The sequence below is a fragment of the Solea senegalensis genome, linkage group LG21 (genome assembly GCF_019176455.1).
Source record: "Solea senegalensis isolate Sse05_10M linkage group LG21, IFAPA_SoseM_1, whole genome shotgun sequence".
NCBI lineage: Eukaryota > Metazoa > Chordata > Actinopteri > Pleuronectiformes > Soleidae > Solea > Solea senegalensis.
Genome location: NC_058040.1, coordinates 16,970,922 through 16,993,399, shown reverse-complemented (window position 1 = coordinate 16,993,399; position 22,478 = coordinate 16,970,922). Strand labels below are relative to the sequence as shown.

Sequence of the window (22,478 nt, the reverse complement as noted above, 5' to 3'; positions counted from 1 at the left end):
TCCGTCTGAGTATGTGTCCTGTCTATTTGCCATACATTAACGTTTACTGTTGTCCGAGAACTTTAATTCACATATATTAATACACAAAATAACAGAGCTGCATAGACTAACACAAGTGCTCTTCATGACTTTTAGTGCTTCATTTGTATGCTGCCAAGTGTGTTTATGAGTTTAGGTTCAAGAACAAGAGCCAAAACAAGTGACAAACATCTAATTATCACAATAAAATTTTGTCTAAAATAGTCTGGGTAAAGTTCATCTGACTTTGACATCAACAAGACATTTTGGTCCAGAGAACTGCTGCTCACTGGGCATATTATTTGTCTTTTTTCCTGAAAAACCACGGCTGTGCATGAAAATCCCAGTAGATCATTAGTTTGTGAAGCACTCAGACCAGCCCGTCTGTCACCAACAACCATGCCATGTTCAAGGTCACTTAAATCACATTTCTTGTGAGACAAATACTGAGTAGAGCAAAACAGAGCAAACCTTAGTACAGACTTATCTTTGAAAAATCAGTCCGATGAAACTATTCAACTATTCCAACTTTTATGTTGTCTCATAAAAAAAACTGCCCCCTCACAATTTTTAAGAGCTCCATCCTGGTGCTGGGCCTGGATTGGCTGATTAGATCGGATTAGATACCCAATCTAGTGGCCAGTGCATGTCCCCACCGTGCTATTGAAGACATTGTACTTTTGTCCAGCCTTACTCTACTTGTATAATCCCATAAAAACACAATTAAACACAAGCCACAACTCAAAAGACATTACAACATGTAAAACAATGTGTGGATTTTGAATCTATAAAACTGCATACACTTAAAATACATTTGCTTGATATTCCTTCCTTCAAAACAAAGGTTTTACTTGACTTTGAAACCAAAAACAGATTTTGGAAAACAGCTCATGCCACGTTTTTCTTCACAAATGTCACAGATTCAATAACAATGACTGGTGAAAGATTTATTGAAACATTGTTTAAAGGTGTTTAAATATAAATGCATGAAATACAGTGTTAATGGTGCCTGGACCTGGATTGGCTGATTAGATATTAGATCAGATTAGATACCTAATCCAGTGGCCAGGGAGTGTACACAGTGCTATTGAAGACATTGTACTGTGACAAATTATTATTTATTTATTGTCCAATCCTATCTAACAGTACAATCAATGTGCTTGCTTGTTCCTTCCTTCAAAACAAAGGTCTTATTTGACTTTTGTGAATTATAGGCAATTATTGTTATTTCTTTATTGTCCAGCCCTACTCTACTGTACAATCACACAAACAAACACAAAGCCACAACCCTAAAACTCCTAACATGTAAAACAACACATGGCTGTGGAATCGATTTAATTGCACACACTTGATTGATTATAGCAATATAATTACTTTTTAATAAAGCCAATTTTTTTCTCCACTAATAATAGGTTTGCTTGTGTGCTTTATTAATCCTTCCTTCAAAACAAGGGTCTTAATTGACTTTTAAACCACAACAGACTTTTAGAAAAATACTTTGTTTTTCCTCACAATCATCACATTGACTGGTACAAATTAAATTAAAACGTCGTTGTACTTTCTTAAAAGTCTGTGAATATAACAGCATGTCATACAGTGGTAACGGTGCCAAACAAGCTAAAGGGGGGAAGCTAGTAGCGTGACATCCTCCCCGTGAACAACACTGGAGTAAATTTCCCTCTCTTCCCTCTTGTCCCGTGAACTGAAGCGGATAAACTTTTCGTTCCCCCCGACTGAAAGCACAACTTCCTGCCCGCTAATCCACCCACTCCTCCTCCCGGGTTTAAAAACCTACCTTGATAAACGTCCCAGGGTTAAACAGGCATTATTATGTTGTCGCCTTCCATGGCTGGGACTTTCAGTCGAGCTGTTTCTGGTCTCCCCGAAGAGACTCCGGAGGAACTAGCGGGGTAGGAGAGCAACAGAGTCGGACTGGGAGGAGGAGAAGGAGGGGGACCAGGGAGGGAGGAGGGCCTGGCATGATGGCTGCCGCCTCATTGGAGGAGCCCACTGTCAATCATCAAGTTGAGTGGGCGGGGCTTACCTCTGTCTGGATTATGAAGGCTGAGAGATCAACACTGATCCCAGATCTGAGCTCTGTGAGGAATGTGGCATGGAAAAACAAATAAAAAACAGGATTATGCCAGGTTTGTTTTAAATACATAAAAAATAAAATAATAAAAATTCACAACTTAAATAATGTAAAGCAGCCTGGTATTTCAAGGTTATAGTAATTTCTTTGGTAACTTGTTCGCCTTAATTCCCATTCAGGTACAAAATGAGAAACTACGCTCTTATTTTTTAAACTGTGCCACTCAAATTGAAAGACTAATTAAATTAAAATTGACTGTATGAATACAATCGTATGCGCTTTAGATTAAATTAATATTAAAATCCTATATTTTTACGTAATGTTTTGCTTTCTCCTTTATTTTTTGCCCTTATAGTAAAGTGCCAAGGTGAATGCATTGAAATATTAGCCATTGGTAATAAAGAGTGAAACTGTATACTCAATAGTAGACTAACATTTTGGACAACACATGGAGTCTGAGTTGACTGTCTTGAGCTAGACTATATCTCTGAGTGCTACCGGATGCTGAAACATGTTTTCTTTGTCAAAATGTCATAATGAAAAAAAAAAAATGATGAAATGAAATGTATGATGATAATGGGGGCGGGACTAGTTAAGCTTTGCTTCCCCCACTTTCCCTTTCGGTTATGTATATTGTGTGAACTGCACTGTTGTGTGATGAGTGATCTAAATGTCAAGACCGAAATCAATAAATGAATAAACATTTTCCCAAATGAGCACATTAACACTTACAAAAACAAACAAAAAAATAATACAGAATTGATAATGGAAAAGACTCTAAAAGCATTTGAACATTAATTTCTCCATTTATCTGTATTTGTGTGTACTTTTGGTATTTTGACCTTTGTCAGTCCTCCATATTGGAGCTGAGCTGACTAGGAGAAAATAATTGTGCTTGCCTCCTTGGCTCAACAACGAGAAGGGAATGGTGGACATTTTGAGTTTAATGACTGTTTTCCACTAATTGTTTACACATGTGTGCAAAAAATAGAAGAAGAAAAAAGAAACACTGAATAAAGCCACTTTGGTCCACAAACGCTGTTTTCCCTCCATCAGGGCATTATTATCCAGCAGGTCATGATTAGCATATGATTTTCATAACCACAAGCAGCAGCACACAGGAGTTGGGAACAATGTAAAAAAAAAAAAACTTGAAAAAAAACAAAAACTTGAAACATTGTGGACAATTTTGTTGAGTTAAAACCTTGGCTGAACTCCCTCACATGTGGACACGGATGGTGACTTTGCCAAGTTTACTTTGCTTCATGAAAGAAACACAGAGAGACGCCTGATTGATTCAGTCGCTTAGATTACTTGTTATGCGATGAGATCATGTGCACTGCGCGCTCTCTGCCTTTTAGCGGACAATAAACTGGACGACGGTGACATCTCATTATCGAAAGCGGTCACCTTTTAAACCTCCCGACCCGTCTGAATGTAAACGGAGACAGAATAACACATCTGTCACTGTGACACAGTATTATTACAGGAGCACATCGTCAGCATGGCTGCGGGGGGAGAATCTACACCTCAAGTTCAACAGAAACTGGTTTTAGGTTCCACACAGGTATACATATGCATGATTACAGGTGCATACCTGTTAAACTGGTGCATCATTATGGGTTTGTTTATTTTACATGTGTCTAATGCACATTTTAGCATTGCATTTTGATGATTATACGCTCACCTGCCACTTTAAAAGGTACACCAGTTCAACTACCCAGTTAACACAAATGTCCTGTTGGCCTGTTGGATTTAAATCTGAGCATCAGAATGAGGAGGAAATGTGATTGAATGTGATTTAAGTGCCCCTGGTTGTCCTGGTTGTTGGGGAAAAAGAAAGAACAAATAACCAGTGAGTGAGTGAGTGCCAGTTATTTGGGGAAAGAAAAAAAAGGCCTTGTTGATACCAGAGGTCAAATGAAAATGCCCAAGGTGACAGCATCTCAAAAAATAACTTGTTAAAATATTGACAAGTCAATTCAGATCACTTTATTTGTGCATGAACGGAGGTAATACAACTTTAAAAAGGCTTAAAATACACAAAAAATTTATAACAAAACACTGAAACACATGCCTGTCACTTTAAGTGCCCAGTGTGCCTAATAAAGTGGCCAGTGAGTGTAAGGATGGAATACTGCACTGTCACTTTAATATAAAACCTGAAACTCGCACCACTGTGAGTTGAAAACAAGCCACCGGTGGCACGAGTCATGTGTCTTCCTCGCTGTTTATTTGCGAGGTGGCTTTGACCTTTGACCCAGATTTCCGTCACAGCCGAAAATAGCCAATCATGTCCCTCTAAGCTGAGTTTTATGATTAACAGGTCAGGTGAGGACACTTTGTGAGCACAAACAGCACTCTCATCTGACAAGAAAAAGGGGGATTTCCAATTAAACAAATCCAGGCATCCTCTTTGTGACCTATGACCTGCCAGCTGCAGAGTGAGAGTGCAACAGCCCATGTTTCATTAACAGCAGGAGAGGAAGGCGTGAGGAGGAATACACGAATGTTTGCACATAGTCTGTGCGTTGTTTTGATTTTTTTCTTTTTCAGCTGGTATTGATTTCTTTATTTGTCTTTGAAAACCTGTTCAGGCTGTGATGGGGTGGTGTTAATTAAAATCTTTGGCTTCAGTCAGTATCAGTCTGTGTTTGATCTGTCACGTTTTAACCACACTTCTCAGGCAGAGCTGCGATTAAAATATTCTGTCAATCTTTGCTCATGTTTGATTTATTTTAACACCATAAATGATTGCATTTAGCATTAACATACTGGAAATGTACCTACTGATGTGCAGTTGGTTCAAAATAACATTATTCTTTAAATGAAATCACTTGCACACAATAAATGATTTGTCATGATTAAAAAGGCAAAAAAAACTGACCCTAAATATTCTTTTTCTTCCCAGTGATTTAAATTTTAAGATGAAGTTTACCCACCTGTTGCACTGTGTGATGTTCTGTTGCTGCCCTCTGCTGGCCATTTCGACTCCTTACGTTTTTTTGGGAAGAAAGTGTAGACAGATTAATGGCATTTTTAATATACAGAACAGCACATACATAAATCTTAAAAATCTCTGCTATATCGGACAATAATATGCATCGCTATATACATATATATATATATATATATATATATAAACATATATGTAGCCTATGCTTGTATATGGAGCTCTTCTGCCTTGGGTCATTCAGCTTCATCTATAAACAGACATTAATGTGTGTATTTTATACATTTTATATTTTTTTAAAATGGACATTGTCATCAGTTTTCCTCCCTGAATCCAACCTGCAAGTAGCAATGTATTGACTGGCCACCAGGGGGCAACAGTTGGTTAGAAAAGATGACACTGTTTGGATGGTCAATGGCAGTGGTTGTCAAACTTTTTTAACCATTCAGATCACATACCCTGGTATACACAGTAGAACAGTGTTTCTGATTTTACCACCAGAGGAAGGTCGCGTACCACTGGTGGCACACGTACCACAAATTGAGAACCGTGAGGGGTCTGGGGAAAATAAGCCTATTTTTTTTAACTTGGTTTACAATGTAAGGTAAATATTTTCCTGAAGAGTTAAAGGGCCTCGGTCGCCAGTTTGAGGTCTTACCCAAGTGGAGACCAGTGTGATTGACAGCTGTATGCTACCCAGTCCAACTTTATTTATAAAGCACTTTAAAAACAAAAAGTGCTGTACAGAGAGTTATCGGAGATAAATAAAAGATAGAAACATAATACCAAAAGACCTAAAAAGAAACAAATTCTGTGAAAACAGAAGTAGTAGTAGTTTAGAGGAACTGAACGTGATTTAACTCTGTATGTAATGGTCCACGTTCTTCACACACTTATCTGTGATGTCACGACCTTGCCACCACTTGGGTTCACACTGTGAGGCAGTTCATTCATTTCAACCACAGATAAACTCACTGACCTTTGTACTGCTGCATGAATTATTTAAACCAGAGGTCTCAAACTCATGCATGATTAGGCAAATTGGACACTCTAAACTGTAGGTGTGAGTGTGAGAGTGGACGGTCGTGTGTCCCTGTGATGGACTGACAACCTGTTACAGGGTGTTCACCCTTTGTCAGCTGGGATTGGCACCAGCGGCCCCCCCGTGACGCTTATGTGGAGGATGAAGTGGTAGAAGATGAATGGAGGGATGTCTCCAACTTGTGGCCGTCCATTCAAATTTCATGTCCCGCATGATGCAGGTTTTTGATACATACATTTTGCATCATACCGTTCCATCCATCCATCTCCTACATGAGGGCCAATCTCAGCTGAAATAGGGCAATAGGGTAGGATCACCAGTCCATCACAGGGCCACACATATAGAGACAAACAACCATTCACAGTTGCCTAATGCCCACATCTGCATGTTTTTGGACACTTGTTCCAACCGAGCTAACCACTACATCAACCGTGTGGCCCTATAAACTGTTCCATATGAACAAAAAATGCTTTTATTTTGAAATTCTGTGCAATATCATCACAAATGTTGGACTTTTCCCACTTGCTCGGCTCCCTCCTGACCAGACTAGATGCTCAGAGGCCCCTTTGAGACCCTCCATCAATCACACATTGACAAACACTGAGGACAGGATGTTTTTTTTGTGTCTAAGTGTAAGTGTGTAGGTTCGGCGTGTGCTGCTGCAGTTTGCTCTGTGACTCACTTACAGCAGATGTCACCAGGCAGACTTTGAGGTTGAGTCACGGTCACCACAGAAGTGTCTTTGGGTAAAGTGAAGTGATGTGAACACACGTTTGCGTAGATTGGTCACAATTAGCAGTCACACACATGGCTGCAAACACACAAAGAGCACACACACGCACACACATGCACCAAAGCAGCTTATGTTTGTTAAATCCCTACATGGCGTCACTGCCAGTCAGTGGTGGGTGTGGTCGTCACTGGCTTGTTAAACATACCAGTGGATGAATGCCCTCCCCCCTCCCTCACTGTGTCTATGTGTCTCTCCCTCACTCCGGGTCACAAACGCTCCAGCATTCACGAGGTGAAGTCGGATTCACATTTTGAAACACCTGAAAGGTAAAAAAAAACAACTTCATTTTCTTTTCTCTTGAGTGGTTTCTTAAGGTTTTTGTTTTGTGGTGTTGACGTGTTTCTGATTCGCACCTTTCTGAGTCCATTTTCTGTGTTTTCTCTCTCTCTTTCTGTGCGGAACTGGACATCATGTGCGAGTTGATTGGCAAGTGTTTCACTCCGAGTTTCCTGTTTATCTGTCTCTCACCAGCCCGAGGACCACGAGCGAAAGATGCATCTGCCTCTGTCAGTGCTGATATGTCTGTCAGCTGTCCAGCTGTGCATGGGAGAGCAGCCTGTGGAGGAAGTCATCACAACAAGTAAGTAGAGATAAGGCGAAGAAGACAAAAAGGAAGAGAAGTCAATGTCCTTGTATGGACACGGGAAGTTTTTGGGGAAAGCAAGATAAAGGAGTGTTATCGGAAATAAAAACAGAGTGTTTCTGCGGGAGAACAGACTGTGGGTTATGATAAAAGCTACACTGTAAAATGTAAAATAACTGTGTTATTGAGAACAGGACATTTCAGCCTTAAACCTCCCACATTTACTTACTTTTAAATACTGTAATCACACTTTTAATAGGTCTCAACAAAAAAGTTCTTTTTAACGAGATTTCCCCTTAATTTAGACTGTAAAGGTTCCTTATTTCCTGGAAACTTTTATTTAATGGAAAAAGAACATGTGAACATACTATAGGCTGCTACTGTATATAGTGACGTCATTGTTGTTGTGTAGGGTCGTTGCCACCGGAAACAGCTTATTGTGGCCTGGGGTCGTTTCACACGTCATCGTTCTAATTTGCTTAACCTTCGCTGAACTTTCCCCTGCAGTAACTTTAAGCACCCTGCAGAACGTTGCGGTGAATTGAGAGAAAATGTAAACGAACGTGTATCCATCTGCACGAGAATCGCGAAGAGCACAACTTCAACGCAGCAATGCTAAATAAAGAAAATGAGAGGAACGTCCACTTATTTCAGTCAGCAGGAACAGCATTTGTAACATGGAATAACGCGCAGTCACCATCACCTCTTGCATAAGTGGAACAACTTGTTAAAGGTCCACTAATACAGTGACAGGGTGTGCCTACAGCCGTGTGTGTGTGTGTGTGTGTGTGTAGACAGTGATTGTACGTCTGGTTGGTTCAAGTGAGTCAGAGATTCCAAGACAGACAGACAGAGAGAGAGAGAGAGAGAGAGAGACTGTCACTGGGAGAGTGGAATTTGGTTTTCTTGGAGGGTTTCGTAAAGGAAAAGAAAAAAAAAAAAAACACAAACATGATTAATCAGTTCCATTCACCACATTTGTCCGACATCGCGGCGTCTATTTGTGAATGACTTTTGCCGAGCGGAGTGCAGCAGCAGCCTGTGGCTTCTGTGATTTATGTGATAGCCTTAGTATTACTTGTAATGAAAGATCATGGGAACGTGAATTGCTGTATAAAGTGGAATTAGAATTTGTTCGTTTTTTGCACACACACCAATTAGTGACCATCTTTATAACACACCAGCAGGCTTGGGTAACGGGCAGTGGTGGATTTGGTGCCTTGCCCAGGGGCACCTCAAAGATTCGAACTCTTCAGTTACGAGCCCAGTCATGTGATCCCTATCGATCCAACTAAATTTAAAACAGTCGCCATGGACTTTCTCGGCCACCCACGTCACGGGAGCTGGAACTTTAAATCTTCTCTAAACGTTGCTTTGATTTCTGTGAGAAAATCTGCTTCGTGTCTGAGGTCTGGTGATCGAGGCTTAGGTTTGGCAGGGAGGTGAAGACGGTTTGGCAGCGTTGGACTGTTGCAGTCCAACTTCCAAGTGTTTGACTGATGCACCGCAGAGAAACAAAAGCACATTTTCAGGATGAGAGAGCATTATAACCCCAAAGGGAGCGCACAGAATCATAACACTCCCGAGAGTGGAACTCTGTCTGTGTGTCATGAATTCAGTGTTCCTGTTACAGTATGTATAACGTGTGTGTGTGTGTGTGTGTGTTTACAGGAAACGTGCAACTGCAGGGCGGCTGGTCTGAGAGGAGTGTAGACTCCGTTGAAGTCCAGGATGCGGCGCAGCACGCAGTGAAGATGTTCAACACAAACTCCAAAAATAAGCGCATGTTCAAACTGGTCTCCGTTAACGCTGCCCACTCTCAGGTGAGATCCTTCCGTTTTTATTTTCTTAAAATAAGACTTTTAGGTGTAATACTTCGCCGATTTACTTTTAGCTTTGTATTAAAAACCGTGCTTCCCAACCTCAGTTTCTCCTGAGTCGAGAAATATCTTCCCTTTTTTCTGTTAGCATAACTGTTAGCAAAGATGGCGGACAGCGTTTACATCCTGGGAATGAGGTCCAGCCCCCCTGTATGCGGAACTAGCGTAGCAGTTTCAAGCCTCGGACCAAGTGTCACTGGTGGGCACGTAACAAAAAAAAAAGAAAGAAGATATTTCTCGACTCAGGAGAAACTGAGGTTGGGAAGCACAATTTTTAAAAAAATACTAACCCTATCCTAGTAATACAAAGCTAAATGCAAATCGGTGAAGTGTTCCTTTAAAGCCCACATAGACCGGAAGCTCCAATTAACGCTGCGTTTGTGTGTGTGTATCTGTGTCATTACCTCGTTTATGAAACCCTAAAGTTTCAGAACAAACAGTTCAGCCACTGCTGAGAAAATAGTGTTGTATTGTTTTCCTGGGCTCTGCGAAGCGGATCGGCACTTCCTTAATTTGATGTCGTCATCAGAAATCCTCACCACTCCTCTCACCACCGTAGCGCCTCCTGGTGCGGGCACTAGTCCGGGCACATCCGTTGCGTACATTCAACCGCAGAAGAAGAAGAACTACTCTCGTTGTAGCTGCTGGAGATGCAGAGCATCCACCGTGCCAGAGGGGGAGCTGTGTATCTGAGAGCTGGCCTATCTATTACGTCACTTCCAGGTACCTGGCCACTCACAGGACAGTGGGAAAGCTCTCGTTGGCTGGCCAATCACAACACAGTCCACATTCTTGGGGTGTGGTTTTGGTCTGAAACAGCACGGCCGACGAGAGCGTCAGTGAGGAGATATTTTGATCAGCTCGTTTGCAGCGATTAGGAGGTTTTTAACCATGAAAACAAGTTCATATATGTAAGTAGACCTCCATAACTAACATATATGTGTGATACAAGCATTCTAAAATGGTAAAATGGCGCCACAACAGTTTTGTGCAGCCGTGCTATGACGGCCCTGCCCATGATGAGGTGGCCGAGGCGACTTGTGCTAGAACTGTATTCTGGAAAAGCTCCATAACAAGGAACGACGCCCGTTCTGGCATGTGAAGGCCACCGTAGTTCCCTAATACACTTGCGAAAGGAAGCACAAGGAAGTCAATGTGCAGTCTCACCAGTAGATGTCACTAATTCTTACACGTTGGACTAATGTTCTACACTTTTGCAGTGTTACAGCGTCTAATATCTCACATTTTTGGTCATATTTTTAGGTGACCAACATGATCGACTTTAAGATCGATGTAACCCTGGGGAAAACCAAGTGTCTCAAGTCTGAAAATCATGATCTGAACAGCTGTGCTCTCAATAAAAAGGTAAGTTATTCTGTTATTATATCTTATAAGGCTTTAGCTCCATCTAATGCACTTATCTTTCAGTCTCATGGTTGTTATTAGTGTGATTTTCCATTACTTACACTAACTTTTTCTTCTCTCCCAGCAATTGAGGTGCCGCTTCAACGTGGCGTTCAACCCACGCAAGGGCAGACATGAGCTGCAGGGGCGCAATTGCAACAAGACTGCGCCGCGGGTTGAATAAACCGTGGCTTTATAGCTTTGCTTGACTTTTTAAACTTCTCAAATTTTTAACTTGTGCCGATGTTTGTTTTTTGTGCAGAATGTTTTTGGCAGCTCAGTTTAAATGATGGAAGTGTTTTGATAAAAGAGCAATCTGAGCAAACAGCAGTCTCAATAAAGTTTGCTTGGAAAAGGTGACAAAGGGCACATGTTGATTTTTGTTACAGTTGAATGTCCTGATGAATACTTCCTTAGGCATTTTTGTGCTATTTTATATCTTATAATATATTGCAAGCTTTTCTTGATATATATATCATATCTCAGTTTATGTTTTAATTGGCTTTTTTTTTAATTGACTTTTGATATTTTAGAAACATTTTGAGAAAAATGTTGTGGAAAAAATAAAAGACATCAAATAATGTGATTATTGTCACAGTTATTGTAGGTTTTCTTCTTTCTTTTTACCCAAAGGCCTGAAAAAATAACAAATGGCCAAAAAATCATCACGTTTTTGAATTTAAATTTTAAAGGTTCATTTATTTTAACATGTATTAGACAAAAAATGTGCTAATGTATCATATATGTAAGACCTTCATGGTTTCTAATCAAGTTTTCATACATTTCAGACAGAAAATGGTGGATTTATACTACACCCTAAAAGAATACTTTCATTTAATTCCTGCATCTATATAAACGATTGATCCTGAGAATATCTATGTCAGACATTTCTTTGCTTTGTCCAACCGCCACAGAGGAATCTGGGATGGGGGTAATGGTATCTCCAAATCCCGATGAGAAAACAGTCCTGGAAATAATAAAAATAAAACATAAACGAATAAAGTTACATTACACACAAATGGAAAGTTGTCTGGATGATTTTGTCTGTTAATACATTTTTGTTACCTTCCGTAGTGCATCACTGAGGTGTAGTCGTACGGCGTGTTCAAGTTGTTGGTGTCCTTTTTGTGAAAGTCATATTTATTCACTGTAGAATAAAAAAATATATGATAATTAATTGTGACAGGCGAAATTAAATGATAGGTAATTAAAGAATATTTTAAAAGAAGAGCCCTTCTATATATATATATTTATGCATATGTATATATATACATATATACATATACATATGTATATATGTATACGTCTAAACAAATCTCTCTTAGTGCATGAATCTGAGAAAAGACTATGGTACTTTACTTAATTGTTCCCTTCTTTTTACTCATGTATACTAATCATATATAAACATAATTTGACAGCATAGAGTATAACTATGGAGTATGGAGGACCAAAAGGGCCAAAATTAAATAAATAAATACACTGTTAAATCATTCATTAAATGTGTCAATAATTAAATACATTTAATTAATTAATCAATTAATGACACGTTTAATTATTTAATGACACATTTAATGAAAGTATTAATGGTGTATTTATTTATTTAATTTTGGCCCTTTTGGTCCTCCATATAAAACGTGTTACTAAATGTGTTACTAAATGATATAAATCAAAACCCCCTGTTTTTCTCATGGGTTGAGTTTTGTAATGGCAAATATTCTGCAATCTGATTCAAAAACATCTTGGAATTAAAAGATAAATATTAATAAAAATAAGAGTTTCAGCACAGAGGCATTGGACTCACTTGCTTGGACATTCCCCCAGTTAATCCTGACGTACTGGTCCCTGTCGCTCCTCGTGTGCTCGTGGTGGAAGCCCAGCGCGTGGAGGAGCTCGTGCTGAATGGTCCCGTGTTCGAGACAACCGTAAACGGACAGAGACACCACCTGATGTCCCCCGTCTCTGCCAACAGAGGACCAGCACCTGCAGTGTGTGTGTGTGTGTGTGGTGAGACACAGGTGTGAATCCTGGTGTGCCGTTTAAATGCCAACATACTTCTCTCCACTCACCCGAGTTCACTCTCGATGCTCAGGTAGTCAGTCTGGCCTCGATGGGGAACAAAGCGAACACAGGTCTTCTGGTGGAAAGTTTCCATGGCTTTCAGAATTGAGGCTTTTTCGCTGTCGTCTGGAATTAAATCAAGATCACTATGAAAACCTGATCCAGGTGAGCTCAAACTCCGCTGACCATGATTTTGGTTTTTTTAAAATATCAAAATGAATAACTGGACTCTTACAGTAATAATCACTGATGGTATATGGCACTTCAACAAGTCCGTTGTAGGATTTCTTCCACGTGCAGTATCCGCCCCAGCATTTCATGGCATTCCTTGTCTTAGAAATTGCGACATCGCCTTCCACCAGAATTTGACTCACACCTGGAGAGCATGTGGAAAAAAAGTATAACATGGATGCAAACCTGTGCAATCTGATTTTTTTTCCACTGAATAAACCAAACTTACGTCTATTTGCTCCCAGGATTCTTGAAGTTATGTCCAAACGTTGAGATGGATCAGGATCTACACCTTTAAATAAGATGAATATGTTATAGAACCAAATGACTTACAGCTCAGATATTAAACACTGTATATATGTATTAAATAAACATGAGAAGAGTCAGTTACCTTCATCATGAGATTGCACCTGCAGAGACATAATTGGACATAAAGAGCATAAGTTGACACGTCCTTAAAAATACATGTTTGAATGAATTTTTCTCCTTTATTATTTATGTAAACTTTAATAACAATACAAAACACACTTATTGAACACTGTATTTGTTAGTTGTCTAATGCAAAAAAAAGAGGAAAGAAATATCACTTAATGCAGGATTGATTACATTTACATTTTTCTATGTCCAAAGAAGGATTTGTTGTATGTGATTAAAATATAATGTTTAAAAATGAGGGCCTGTGAACAACTACTTTTTTCCATAATTACAATTAATCGGAGAACTTCACTATGTAATCACAGTTTTATATACATATAATTTTGCAATTAACGGCAGTTTTCAAGTCCGTATGAAGAAAGTAAAGCAACTCTTACCCTTGTATATTGATTGGGAATCAAATGATCACAAAGAAAGCCACTTAATAAACTCAACTTTTAGATTTATTTATCATAAGTATCAAATCTAAAGACAATGTGCAATGTGAGGTAACACAGTGTCTGATTCACATAAATAAACCATATCTGCAGCATTAACATATGGAAAAAGTGATTCTGTGACACAAGCAGCATAATTATGTCTATTTCTCTTTCTCTCAGTAGTTGCAGCTTCATTCATTTATTTCACTTCCTGACTAAGTGATTCATCCATAGTCTTTTCCCCTAAAGTTGCTTGGTATTCCACATTTCTTTACATTTACGTGTCAGCTGTTTTATACTGTACAAAGTCGATCCTGAACTAATTGATCGTTTTATGAGTGACTGCATCAAATACTTCTGTTTTCTAATAATTCTGTTTCCTGTTTTGGAGATTCTTCAAATTTTCAGGTCTAAAACTGATAATAAGTAGTCATGTTCAACATTCTCCAGAAATTGAATTGCATGTTGCAGAATACAGATTAGCCGATGTCTCACCAGTGAGTGGCTTTGTGCTGAAAACCCCAGCAGGACGGTGAAGACAGCAGAGAGGAGAGTCAGGTCCATCTTTCTCAGTCCGTTGAAGTAGACCTGTGACCTCAGAGGCTGTGGTCTTGATTTTATACACAGAAAAAAAAGGGGAGGAACCACTGTTGTGGACAGACTTATATGTCTTTAAAAAGACAATGAGTTGACTCTTGAAAACAAACGTTTACATGAAGGTTAAAGCTCCGAGAGGAAACGCCCAAGGGCACAGACGAGGCCGAGGACATTTAGGATAAATGACCTCAAATGCATAAAAGTAAAGGTGTACATGCATGTGTTTTTTTTAAAGTAGAGAGTACATGTGTGCGCACGTGGTCGATTTATGAGTAACCGCTGCTGAACTTGAGCTGAACTCTTGAGGTGACGTCGCGTGACCGACATGTTGGCACAGTTCATCCTCTGTGGACACACGCAAACCAAACACGTCAACGTGCTTTTGATTCACCGTCTCCACCCAAAGGTGTCACTTGTCTTTTACTTTGCGTGACGGGAGAAGGCGGAGCTCATCTAGACTCGAAGAAGAAAAGGTAAGCGTGTGGTTTTAATATTAGATTTATATAAGAGGAGTAGTTTCACAGATGTCCATGCATTTGCATACAGTGTTGCCTGGAGGTTGAGGTTGTGTGGACACATTTTATAGTTTAGACTTTAAGAAGAATTCTCACGGTTTGTCTTTAATTTTCCTGATAATTATTGGTGCATAGTTTCTTATATCTATATTTGTATACTGTTCAAATTCACTGGTATATAACCAAAGGTTTGAATTAGTAGAGTCCTTGTGGAGCATAGTAAAGGAGGAATGGAATTTGCAATTACTAGATCTTAACTAGATAGTTTTAAGTTGGAGAGAGAGAGGAAATGTGTTTCTTTATATACTAAGAATGACTTTGGCGATCCAATTTGTCACGTATTACAGTCATAGCAAAAAAAAACCATGTAAAAGACCTTGGGTCTGGCAATAAAACAGAAGTGAAATGAATACAAACAATGGAACGGAAGTTCCCAGAGTGATCTTGCTGCAGCACCAAGCTCAGGTATTCTAAAGTTTCCATAGAGACAGAGACAAGACAAACTCATTTAAAGAGAACATAACATGTTGTTGACTTTTGACTTGTTCTCGCTCTTCACTGTTCAAACCCAAGATTGTGAAGTCAGAGCACTACATACCAGTTACTTCCTCAGTTGTTTGAAAATGTCTTGAGAGAAATTCATCCACTTCACTGAAACATAAGGGAAAAAGGTAATTAATCAGATCACAAATACAGAGTTAAATTGATACTTAAGACAAACTTAAGTAAGATACTTAAGTAAGACTAGCAAATAGTTGTTTATTGAATGACATTCATTTACATGTACAGTCAGACAACTGGACAACTTGCAGAGTGTGGAGGAGAAAATTGATTTATTGGATGTCTCTGCCGCTGTAGGTGGCGCTCTCTCTATAAGCTAGTGCATATTGAATCAGTCTCCTTTTGACTTTTGTCACAAAAATCAAACAGCGAATGGCGAGACGGATGATGAGGCGGATCGTTGCTGTGCTGTCCGAAGAAAGATGGCGTTGAAGGACGGGGGAGGATATTTTGGTGCATGAGCAGAAAACCAAGTCCCACTCCATGAAGGAGTAATTGGACTATGAATCGCATTAACCAGATATGTTAGTCTGACTAAGACGAGCCCGATTTTAGTCAGACTGTGTAATGAATATTGGGGACCAGACAGGAAGAGCTTTTCAGCCTCTTCACTTTGCCAGGCCATATATATAAAAAATAGACTACCAATAGAATATGATCAATTTGTAATATTAAAATCAACCATAACATTTTATCAATACACTGTGCACAAATACATTACAGTTAGGCCTACCTCTGAAAATAGACAACAAAGACGAAATGCACTTCAGTCGAGATCTGTTCTTCTGGTTTTCTTTGCAGTAGTTTTCACGGCATGTTACAGATTTCAGATGACTGCACTGCACGCCAACTCCATTTCAACCTGGCACTGACTTAATTCACAGGACACATGTTGACGTTCCCCGCATACTTTCTTTTGAACATGAGTACTAGGGTCAAAAAAAGATTTGTCAATATAGATTTCTTGATCCACGCTTTCACTCTGAAGATGAAAGGCAGCTGTTATGTCCTCGCGCTTACTTGTGTGTCTCCTTTCGATGTGCTTCTTTAAATTTTTCTTGTTCACAAGAAGTTTACAAATGGGACAATGTTTGTGCTGTACTGGTTTCGCGTGGCCCTTTTTCGGTTGTGGGGTAGCTGGGGCTGGAATGGGGGTGCCTTCTGGATCTGGAGGTGGACTGACGGGGGTCGTCAGAGGTGGGCTGGATGAGGTTGTTGAAGTGGACGAGTCGGGGGTTATGGCAGAGCGTTTCTTCTTGCAGACGGAAAGGTGCTTGACGAAGTCCACTTTTCGGAAAGGCGTTAAATTGCAGTACAGGCAGTGATAATGCAACTGTGGTCTGCAATCCAAGCCACACCTGTGAATGTTATATCCTAAAAGACAAAAAAAAAATCAAATGAACATATTCAAAAGGCACAGCCGCATTACACTTCCTTCTGCTTTTCCAAAGGGAATATTTGCCAATGTTACCTTCATGGACAATTGCCCGCGTGAAATGATTCATGAGGTGGGTCCTGACTTTGTTCAACTGGGCGGGTTGAAAAAATGACGGCAGACAGAAGGGGCAGTGGTAGCGGTCGCAACACCTGGTGCATCTCTGCAGCGTTGGCAAGGATTTCCCTCGTTGAATTGTGATATGCACCTTGAAGCAGAGAAAGCCAATTTAGTCAAACTGATAACAGAGATCATTTCAGACATAAGGTATAAGCCTAGTACTGCGCCAAAAAACATTGTAGTGACCTCTTTGATTAGATGTTCAGTTTTTTAAAAAATATATATATATACACATATATATATATTGCTATGTGATTGTCTTGCAATATATTGATTATCACAGCATTGTTGTATCGTGATATCATGGATGGTCCAGGTACAATGTGACTCCGACCCCTAGGTGCAAGGGCGTCCAATTGCACCTGGCTGCAGTACGCAGATCGGGGTTGGGCTAAATGTGGGTGTGGGTAAGCATTTGAGTGACATCTAGTGGCGGAGATTAGGCAGCACATTCTCAAATGTCAACGCAGCATATTATATAGATTAAAATATAATTATATTATATGTATAGAGAGATTATAATGTAATTATATAATATACTTCCTTGTTGTTTTGTAAATCCCTTTTTAAAGTTAGAAGCATTTATTGATGGATTACTACATGATTTACAAGTTGTTTCTATAATTTCACCGTGGGGTCTTGAGTAGGGACTTGTGGAGGGGCCTCTGGGAGCCGAGCGGGAGCCTCTGGGTGCTGCGCGGGGGCCAAAGACTGCTGCACAGGGGCCACAAAGTGTTGTGCAGGGGTTGCAGCATGCTTCTCCTCCTCCTGGTGAATTTTCAAGTGCTTTGTAAATTGCAGCTTATTTATAATTTTCGCGACACAATAGCAGCACTGCAAATGAGTTGCCCACCTACAACTTAACCCACACTTAATCATCCTGTACACTGTAAGACAGAAATGAAGGGAGCAAGATTCATACTTGTAAATATGTAAGATAAGCACCTTTGTGTTTTACGGACGAACGCTTAACAGTGAAGGGAACATGGTTTGCTTCAGATGACAAATAAATATATAATATATAATAATATAATAAATATATACGAAAACCTAGGAAAGCAATTACACACCACAATCAAGTGACTTGTGTCCTGTATCCTCCCTGCCATTGTTGTTTAACAGCACGACGGTGACTAGGTAGCTGTCACATGACAAATGAACGAGAGACCGATCCGTAAGAACGAACTGTTGTGCTTACTGCTCATCACACAGCCTGAGTGGCCTGGCTGTCACGTGACAAATGAACGAGGACCTGAGGAAGGACGCACAGTTGAGTGAGTCGTGAACTAATCATTTCTGTTTCCTGTCCTGCTGACTGAGCTTATGCAGCTGCCTGCCATGTGGCGAAGGAAGGTACTGCATGACAATGAATGAATCACTCATTGCGACCAACAGTGTATGGCTGCAGAGCCTCTTGTCATCACCTCTTGTGCTTTCCTGTCTCGAGCCATGAATCCACGCCCCCAAGGAAAATAATTGTCAAAATAAAAGCTTGCGTCGGGAACCGCTCGTCCGTTACCATAAACATAAAATGACACTTGTGAATTGTGTAAAATGTATTGTTCAAAATGAGATTTATGCTCCACAATTTAACCTGCCTGGCTATGCCTCAGTAAATGCCAAAGTGTATGGCTCCAGTCTGGAGCCTCTTGTCTCGTGCCGCCTTGCTTATTTTATAATTTTCAAAATAAAAGCTTGTGTCCAGTCTTGTTAATAATTGTGTTTTAACCAAAGGGTAACAGTAATCATGCTAATACAAATTAGTATATACTTATAAAAAATACCACACGGGAAAACGGAATGGAAAAAATATACAGAACACAAAATGAATAGTAAATATTGCAAAAAAATATGTGTTGTTCAATATCTATATCAGATAACCACATCTTTGGAAGTAACATAAGAGTTGTGGGAAGTCATTCTTACGCAGAATACAGAGCCTCTGTTGGTTAGTTTCAACTTTCAACAAGTTCAATGGTAGGTTTAATATTTTTTTATTAGTTGTTTTGTATGTAAAATATCAGTAAACGGTTTAACAAATATATAAAAAAATAAACCACATTCTATTAGAGTTGGATTATTTTTTTTTTTATTTATTTCGTGTTCTTACTCCTTCTGTCATTCTGCAACCAATTCTGACAGAATTGGTTGCAGAATCTAGGGTGGGGATCTTCGGAGTAGATCCCCCGCAACTCCCCTCGCCCTCCTCTTCCAACATACCCTGTGGGTATGGCAAAAACAAAACAAAAGCATACTTGTGTTCTACCATCTTATGACCATGTCTTTTTTGCAAAAAAGTGACTACACAAACAGCCACTCTGTTTCAAAGCATAGTATAAAATACCTGGCATGCAGCTCTTATACAAACAGTAGCATCCGGAGCAATGTATGACAGAGTACAAATACATGCACTAATTTTTCTGGCCAATATTTATGGATATTCATTGGGTATTACATTGTGTGATGATCTGTCTTTTAAAATACTGGCACTTTCTCATGTTGTGTGCTCGATCTGTGTATCATAAATGTAAGCACTACTTCAAAACGCACTTTTAAATGTACTATTATCTACATAAATATACACTATTCTATTACACACCTGAAAAACACACAGAGGTTTAATACGCACATTTTAATCAATGTGTTTTAAGTTTGATTTTTAACAAATGAACACACATCCTCACCAATGTAGGCAATTGGTCACTGTTGAGATCTTGCAGGCAGATCTCCAAATGCCTGATGGCATCCTGTCTTCTTATGACAGTCTTAATGCAGAAAGGGCAGTGGAAGTGGCCACTATTACCACTACCACCCCTGCAGGCCTGGTGGCATTTTGTTATGCAGAAATCTAAGAAGGGACAAGAGCGTTACAGGCTTACCTTGTGAGACAAAGCAAACTAGAGTAGTGTGTATCGTAACATTGGTAAGGTTACTTAGTAGCAGTGGAAAACAATCAAATGATGGCATGGCATGGCAGAAAGCTGATAGAACTAACCTTTATGATGAACAGCATTTTTAATATGCAACTCGAAGTGCTTCTGAACTTTTGCCCTACACCGAGGCTTGTATATGTCAGTGGCACAAAGCGGGCAGTGGAAGTGCGAACAGCACACTGTGCACCTCGTCACCTGTGGGGGGCTGTTCGACTTGAAAATACTGGTGTGTAGCTTAAAGAAAATCATACAAACAAACCATTAGGTTATGCAACCATTAAACTAACTTTAGCTGAATTTTAGCACTCTGAGTTGTACACGCCCAGGCATGAGACGGGATGGCCCGAGAGGTGATCCAGAGACGAGAGGCTCTTATTGAGACGACTTATTACTTCCGAGTCATATAAAAGATTAGTTCATACTGAACAGATCGTTCACGAACGACACATCACAACTTCGTACTGCAGGGCTTAATCCCCCCTAGGTCCAAGTGCGTCTCGGGGGGCTCTTTTTCATTAAAATGGCTTAGAGTAGCTAACATAAACTTTCCCTTGTGATTCAAATATTCACAATAATCTCTAATTTTAACAGTGCTGTGTGTGGGTGTTGGAGCTGTTAATTTTCCCGAGGGAACATCCCGAATGGATTAATAAAGTCGTCTGTCTGTTTGTTTGTCTAATAGTTTTACATCAGAAGTAAAAAATAATTTCACATTCAATGCTATACTCACATTCGAATAGTCTTTGTCGTCTTCGGTTTTAAACTTCTGGTCCCGAGACAGTTGAAGCGCTGTGCTCCGTGGTATGACAACGTGTATCCGCCTGAACCTGGGGCCGGTTAAAACTGTGGTCCCCGGGCTTGCAGACACACTCTCGGCTGTGGGTTGTCCGTGGTTGGCAGCGTCTTCGGTCGATGTATTCCCACATGTTCGCTCTGCCAGTTGTTTCTTGTTGCACTGGGACTCTTCGTATTCGCACGTATCAGCTGCATGTCCCTCTGTGGTGCACACATTCTCTCCACTGACACTTGGTTTTCGTTTCCTGCCCTGCTTCCCTTTGGAGCTGCTCTCACTATCTGAAGAGGTTATCAGACTGCGAGTGGTGGACTCAAAGTTATTCACAATATCCACTACTTTATCCCATTCCAGCTGTTCTCCACATGCAGCGACGAACAGCTTAGTTCGTAGCTCCTCACTACGGATTCCATAAACTAGCTGATCCCTGAGATGTTCTTCTACCTGCTCGCCGAACTCACAAGTCGCCGACAGTCCCTTTAGAGCGTCAACATATTCTGATAGTGACTCTCCACGTTGTTGCTTTCGTGCACGGAACGTGTAACGTTCTCGGAGCACGTTTTTCTTCAGAACGCCTCTCAGCGCGTTCAGAATGACATCAAGCGAGCATTCTGACGGCGTTCTCGGTGCTAGCAAGTCCCCCAACAACGCAACCGTCTTAGCACCAACCACGGTTAGGAAAACAGCCCCTTGTTTGCCTTGCGGAATCTCGCAGGCTTCCACAAACTGTGCGAAACGTTGCTCATACGTGTGGAAACTTTCAGTGTCCTCATCGAAGCACAAGCCGCCGATGGCCGCCATCAGTCCCGATGCTGTTGTTTTGCTAGCTCTTGCTAGCTTCTGTCGAGTTCTAGCATCTTCTTCCGCTTCACTGAAGAGTCCAAAAAAGCGCGGTTAGCTAATCCACCGGTCCTCGTCGCCACGTTTGTCGCGTCCGAGTGCGAGTGAAGCACATTATCTTACAAAACACAGTAGTAATATACATTTATCACCACGAACTTAACTTTATTTGTTGAAACGATCTCAACTTGTCTCTGCTCAGTGATTCGGGGAAAAGAGAACGCTCGTCCATGACCCTAAGAATCATGGGAGGTGTAGTTTACCCTGTACACACTAGGGGGCCTCTAGTGGGCCGTGGCGGTACTGCACGTGGGCCGTGAAAGGTCATATGAATACATAAATATGTTTTAACGTCCAGTTTTGTAATTAAGTTTTTCATAATTAAGCTACCAGTATTTGTAGATATAGTCTTCATTTAATTAAAAATATGTCAATGAGTGAAATCACACAGTAATTTCATAATATTGTTTCTGCAGCAGTACAGTGACTGACTCTTAAAGCATAGAACATTTTTATTTAAATCCACTTTGTATTTCTTTTCATTTTGAATGTAGATAAATACTTTTTTACATTTATAATATGTATATTTGCAAATGTCTGTATCTGGATACACTGTTAGAATTCAGGGAGATTTATGTGCTGTTTTCTGTAATAATAATAACAATAAAAGAATATCAATGTGCAGAAAATGGGATAAGTCACTGGGATAAGACACTCTTTCCATTTTTCTGAGAGGACAAATGATGCAGTTTTGTTCTCCCTGGCCAGCGTCACAT

The 22,478-nt window shown here is 40.1% G+C and overlaps 4 protein-coding genes across 5 annotated transcripts in view; 1 reads left to right on the top strand and 3 right to left on the bottom strand.

Moving 5' to 3' along the window:
• Window positions 1–5,090, bottom strand: part of il11ra (interleukin 11 receptor, alpha) — a 53,438-nt gene extending 48,348 nt beyond the window's left edge. Inside the window, exons 1-3 of the mRNA XM_044012510.1 lie at window positions 5,053–5,090; window positions 2,063–2,115; window positions 1,814–1,920 (exon numbers count right to left, since the gene is read on the bottom strand). The gene's annotated coding sequence lies outside the window, so the exon portion shown is untranslated. The remainder of the gene's footprint in view (window positions 1–1,813; window positions 1,921–2,062; window positions 2,116–5,052) is intronic.
• Window positions 5,091–7,071: 1,981 nt separating this feature from the next.
• si:busm1-57f23.1 (uncharacterized protein LOC368621 homolog) lies at window positions 7,072–11,784 on the top strand. Its single transcript, XM_044012513.1, has 5 exons — window positions 7,072–7,164; window positions 7,370–7,478; window positions 9,153–9,304; window positions 10,625–10,726; window positions 10,851–11,784. Exons 2-5 carry the CDS (start codon window positions 7,391–7,393, stop codon window positions 10,947–10,949), a joined length of 441 nt encoding a protein of 146 aa, XP_043868448.1. The 5' UTR covers window positions 7,072–7,164; window positions 7,370–7,390; the 3' UTR covers window positions 10,950–11,784.
• Window positions 11,444–16,379, bottom strand: LOC122758371 (high choriolytic enzyme 1-like). Of its 2 annotated transcripts, none has more exons than XM_044012511.1 (10): window positions 16,315–16,379; window positions 15,438–15,671; window positions 14,404–14,518; window positions 13,446–13,464; window positions 13,284–13,346; window positions 13,059–13,199; window positions 12,832–12,949; window positions 12,567–12,745; window positions 11,831–11,912; window positions 11,444–11,732 (listed from the first exon to the last, which is right to left on the bottom strand). In XM_044012511.1, exons 3-10 carry the CDS (start codon window positions 14,470–14,472, stop codon window positions 11,600–11,602), a joined length of 804 nt encoding a protein of 267 aa, XP_043868446.1. In that variant the 5' UTR covers window positions 14,473–14,518; window positions 15,438–15,671; window positions 16,315–16,379; the 3' UTR covers window positions 11,444–11,599. The 2 variants fall into 2 exon arrangements, with proteins under 2 accessions (XP_043868446.1, XP_043868447.1); XM_044012512.1 differs by having other exon boundaries at window positions 15,619–15,671.
• LOC122758369 lies at window positions 15,760–21,942 on the bottom strand. The gene is made up of 6 exons (XM_044012509.1): window positions 20,800–21,942; window positions 20,132–20,303; window positions 19,821–19,984; window positions 17,767–17,904; window positions 17,053–17,224; window positions 15,760–16,955 (listed from the first exon to the last, which is right to left on the bottom strand). Exons 1-6 carry the CDS (start codon window positions 21,661–21,663, stop codon window positions 16,408–16,410), a joined length of 2,058 nt encoding a protein of 685 aa, XP_043868444.1. The 5' UTR covers window positions 21,664–21,942; the 3' UTR covers window positions 15,760–16,407.
• Window positions 21,943–22,478: the final 536 nt, after the last annotated feature.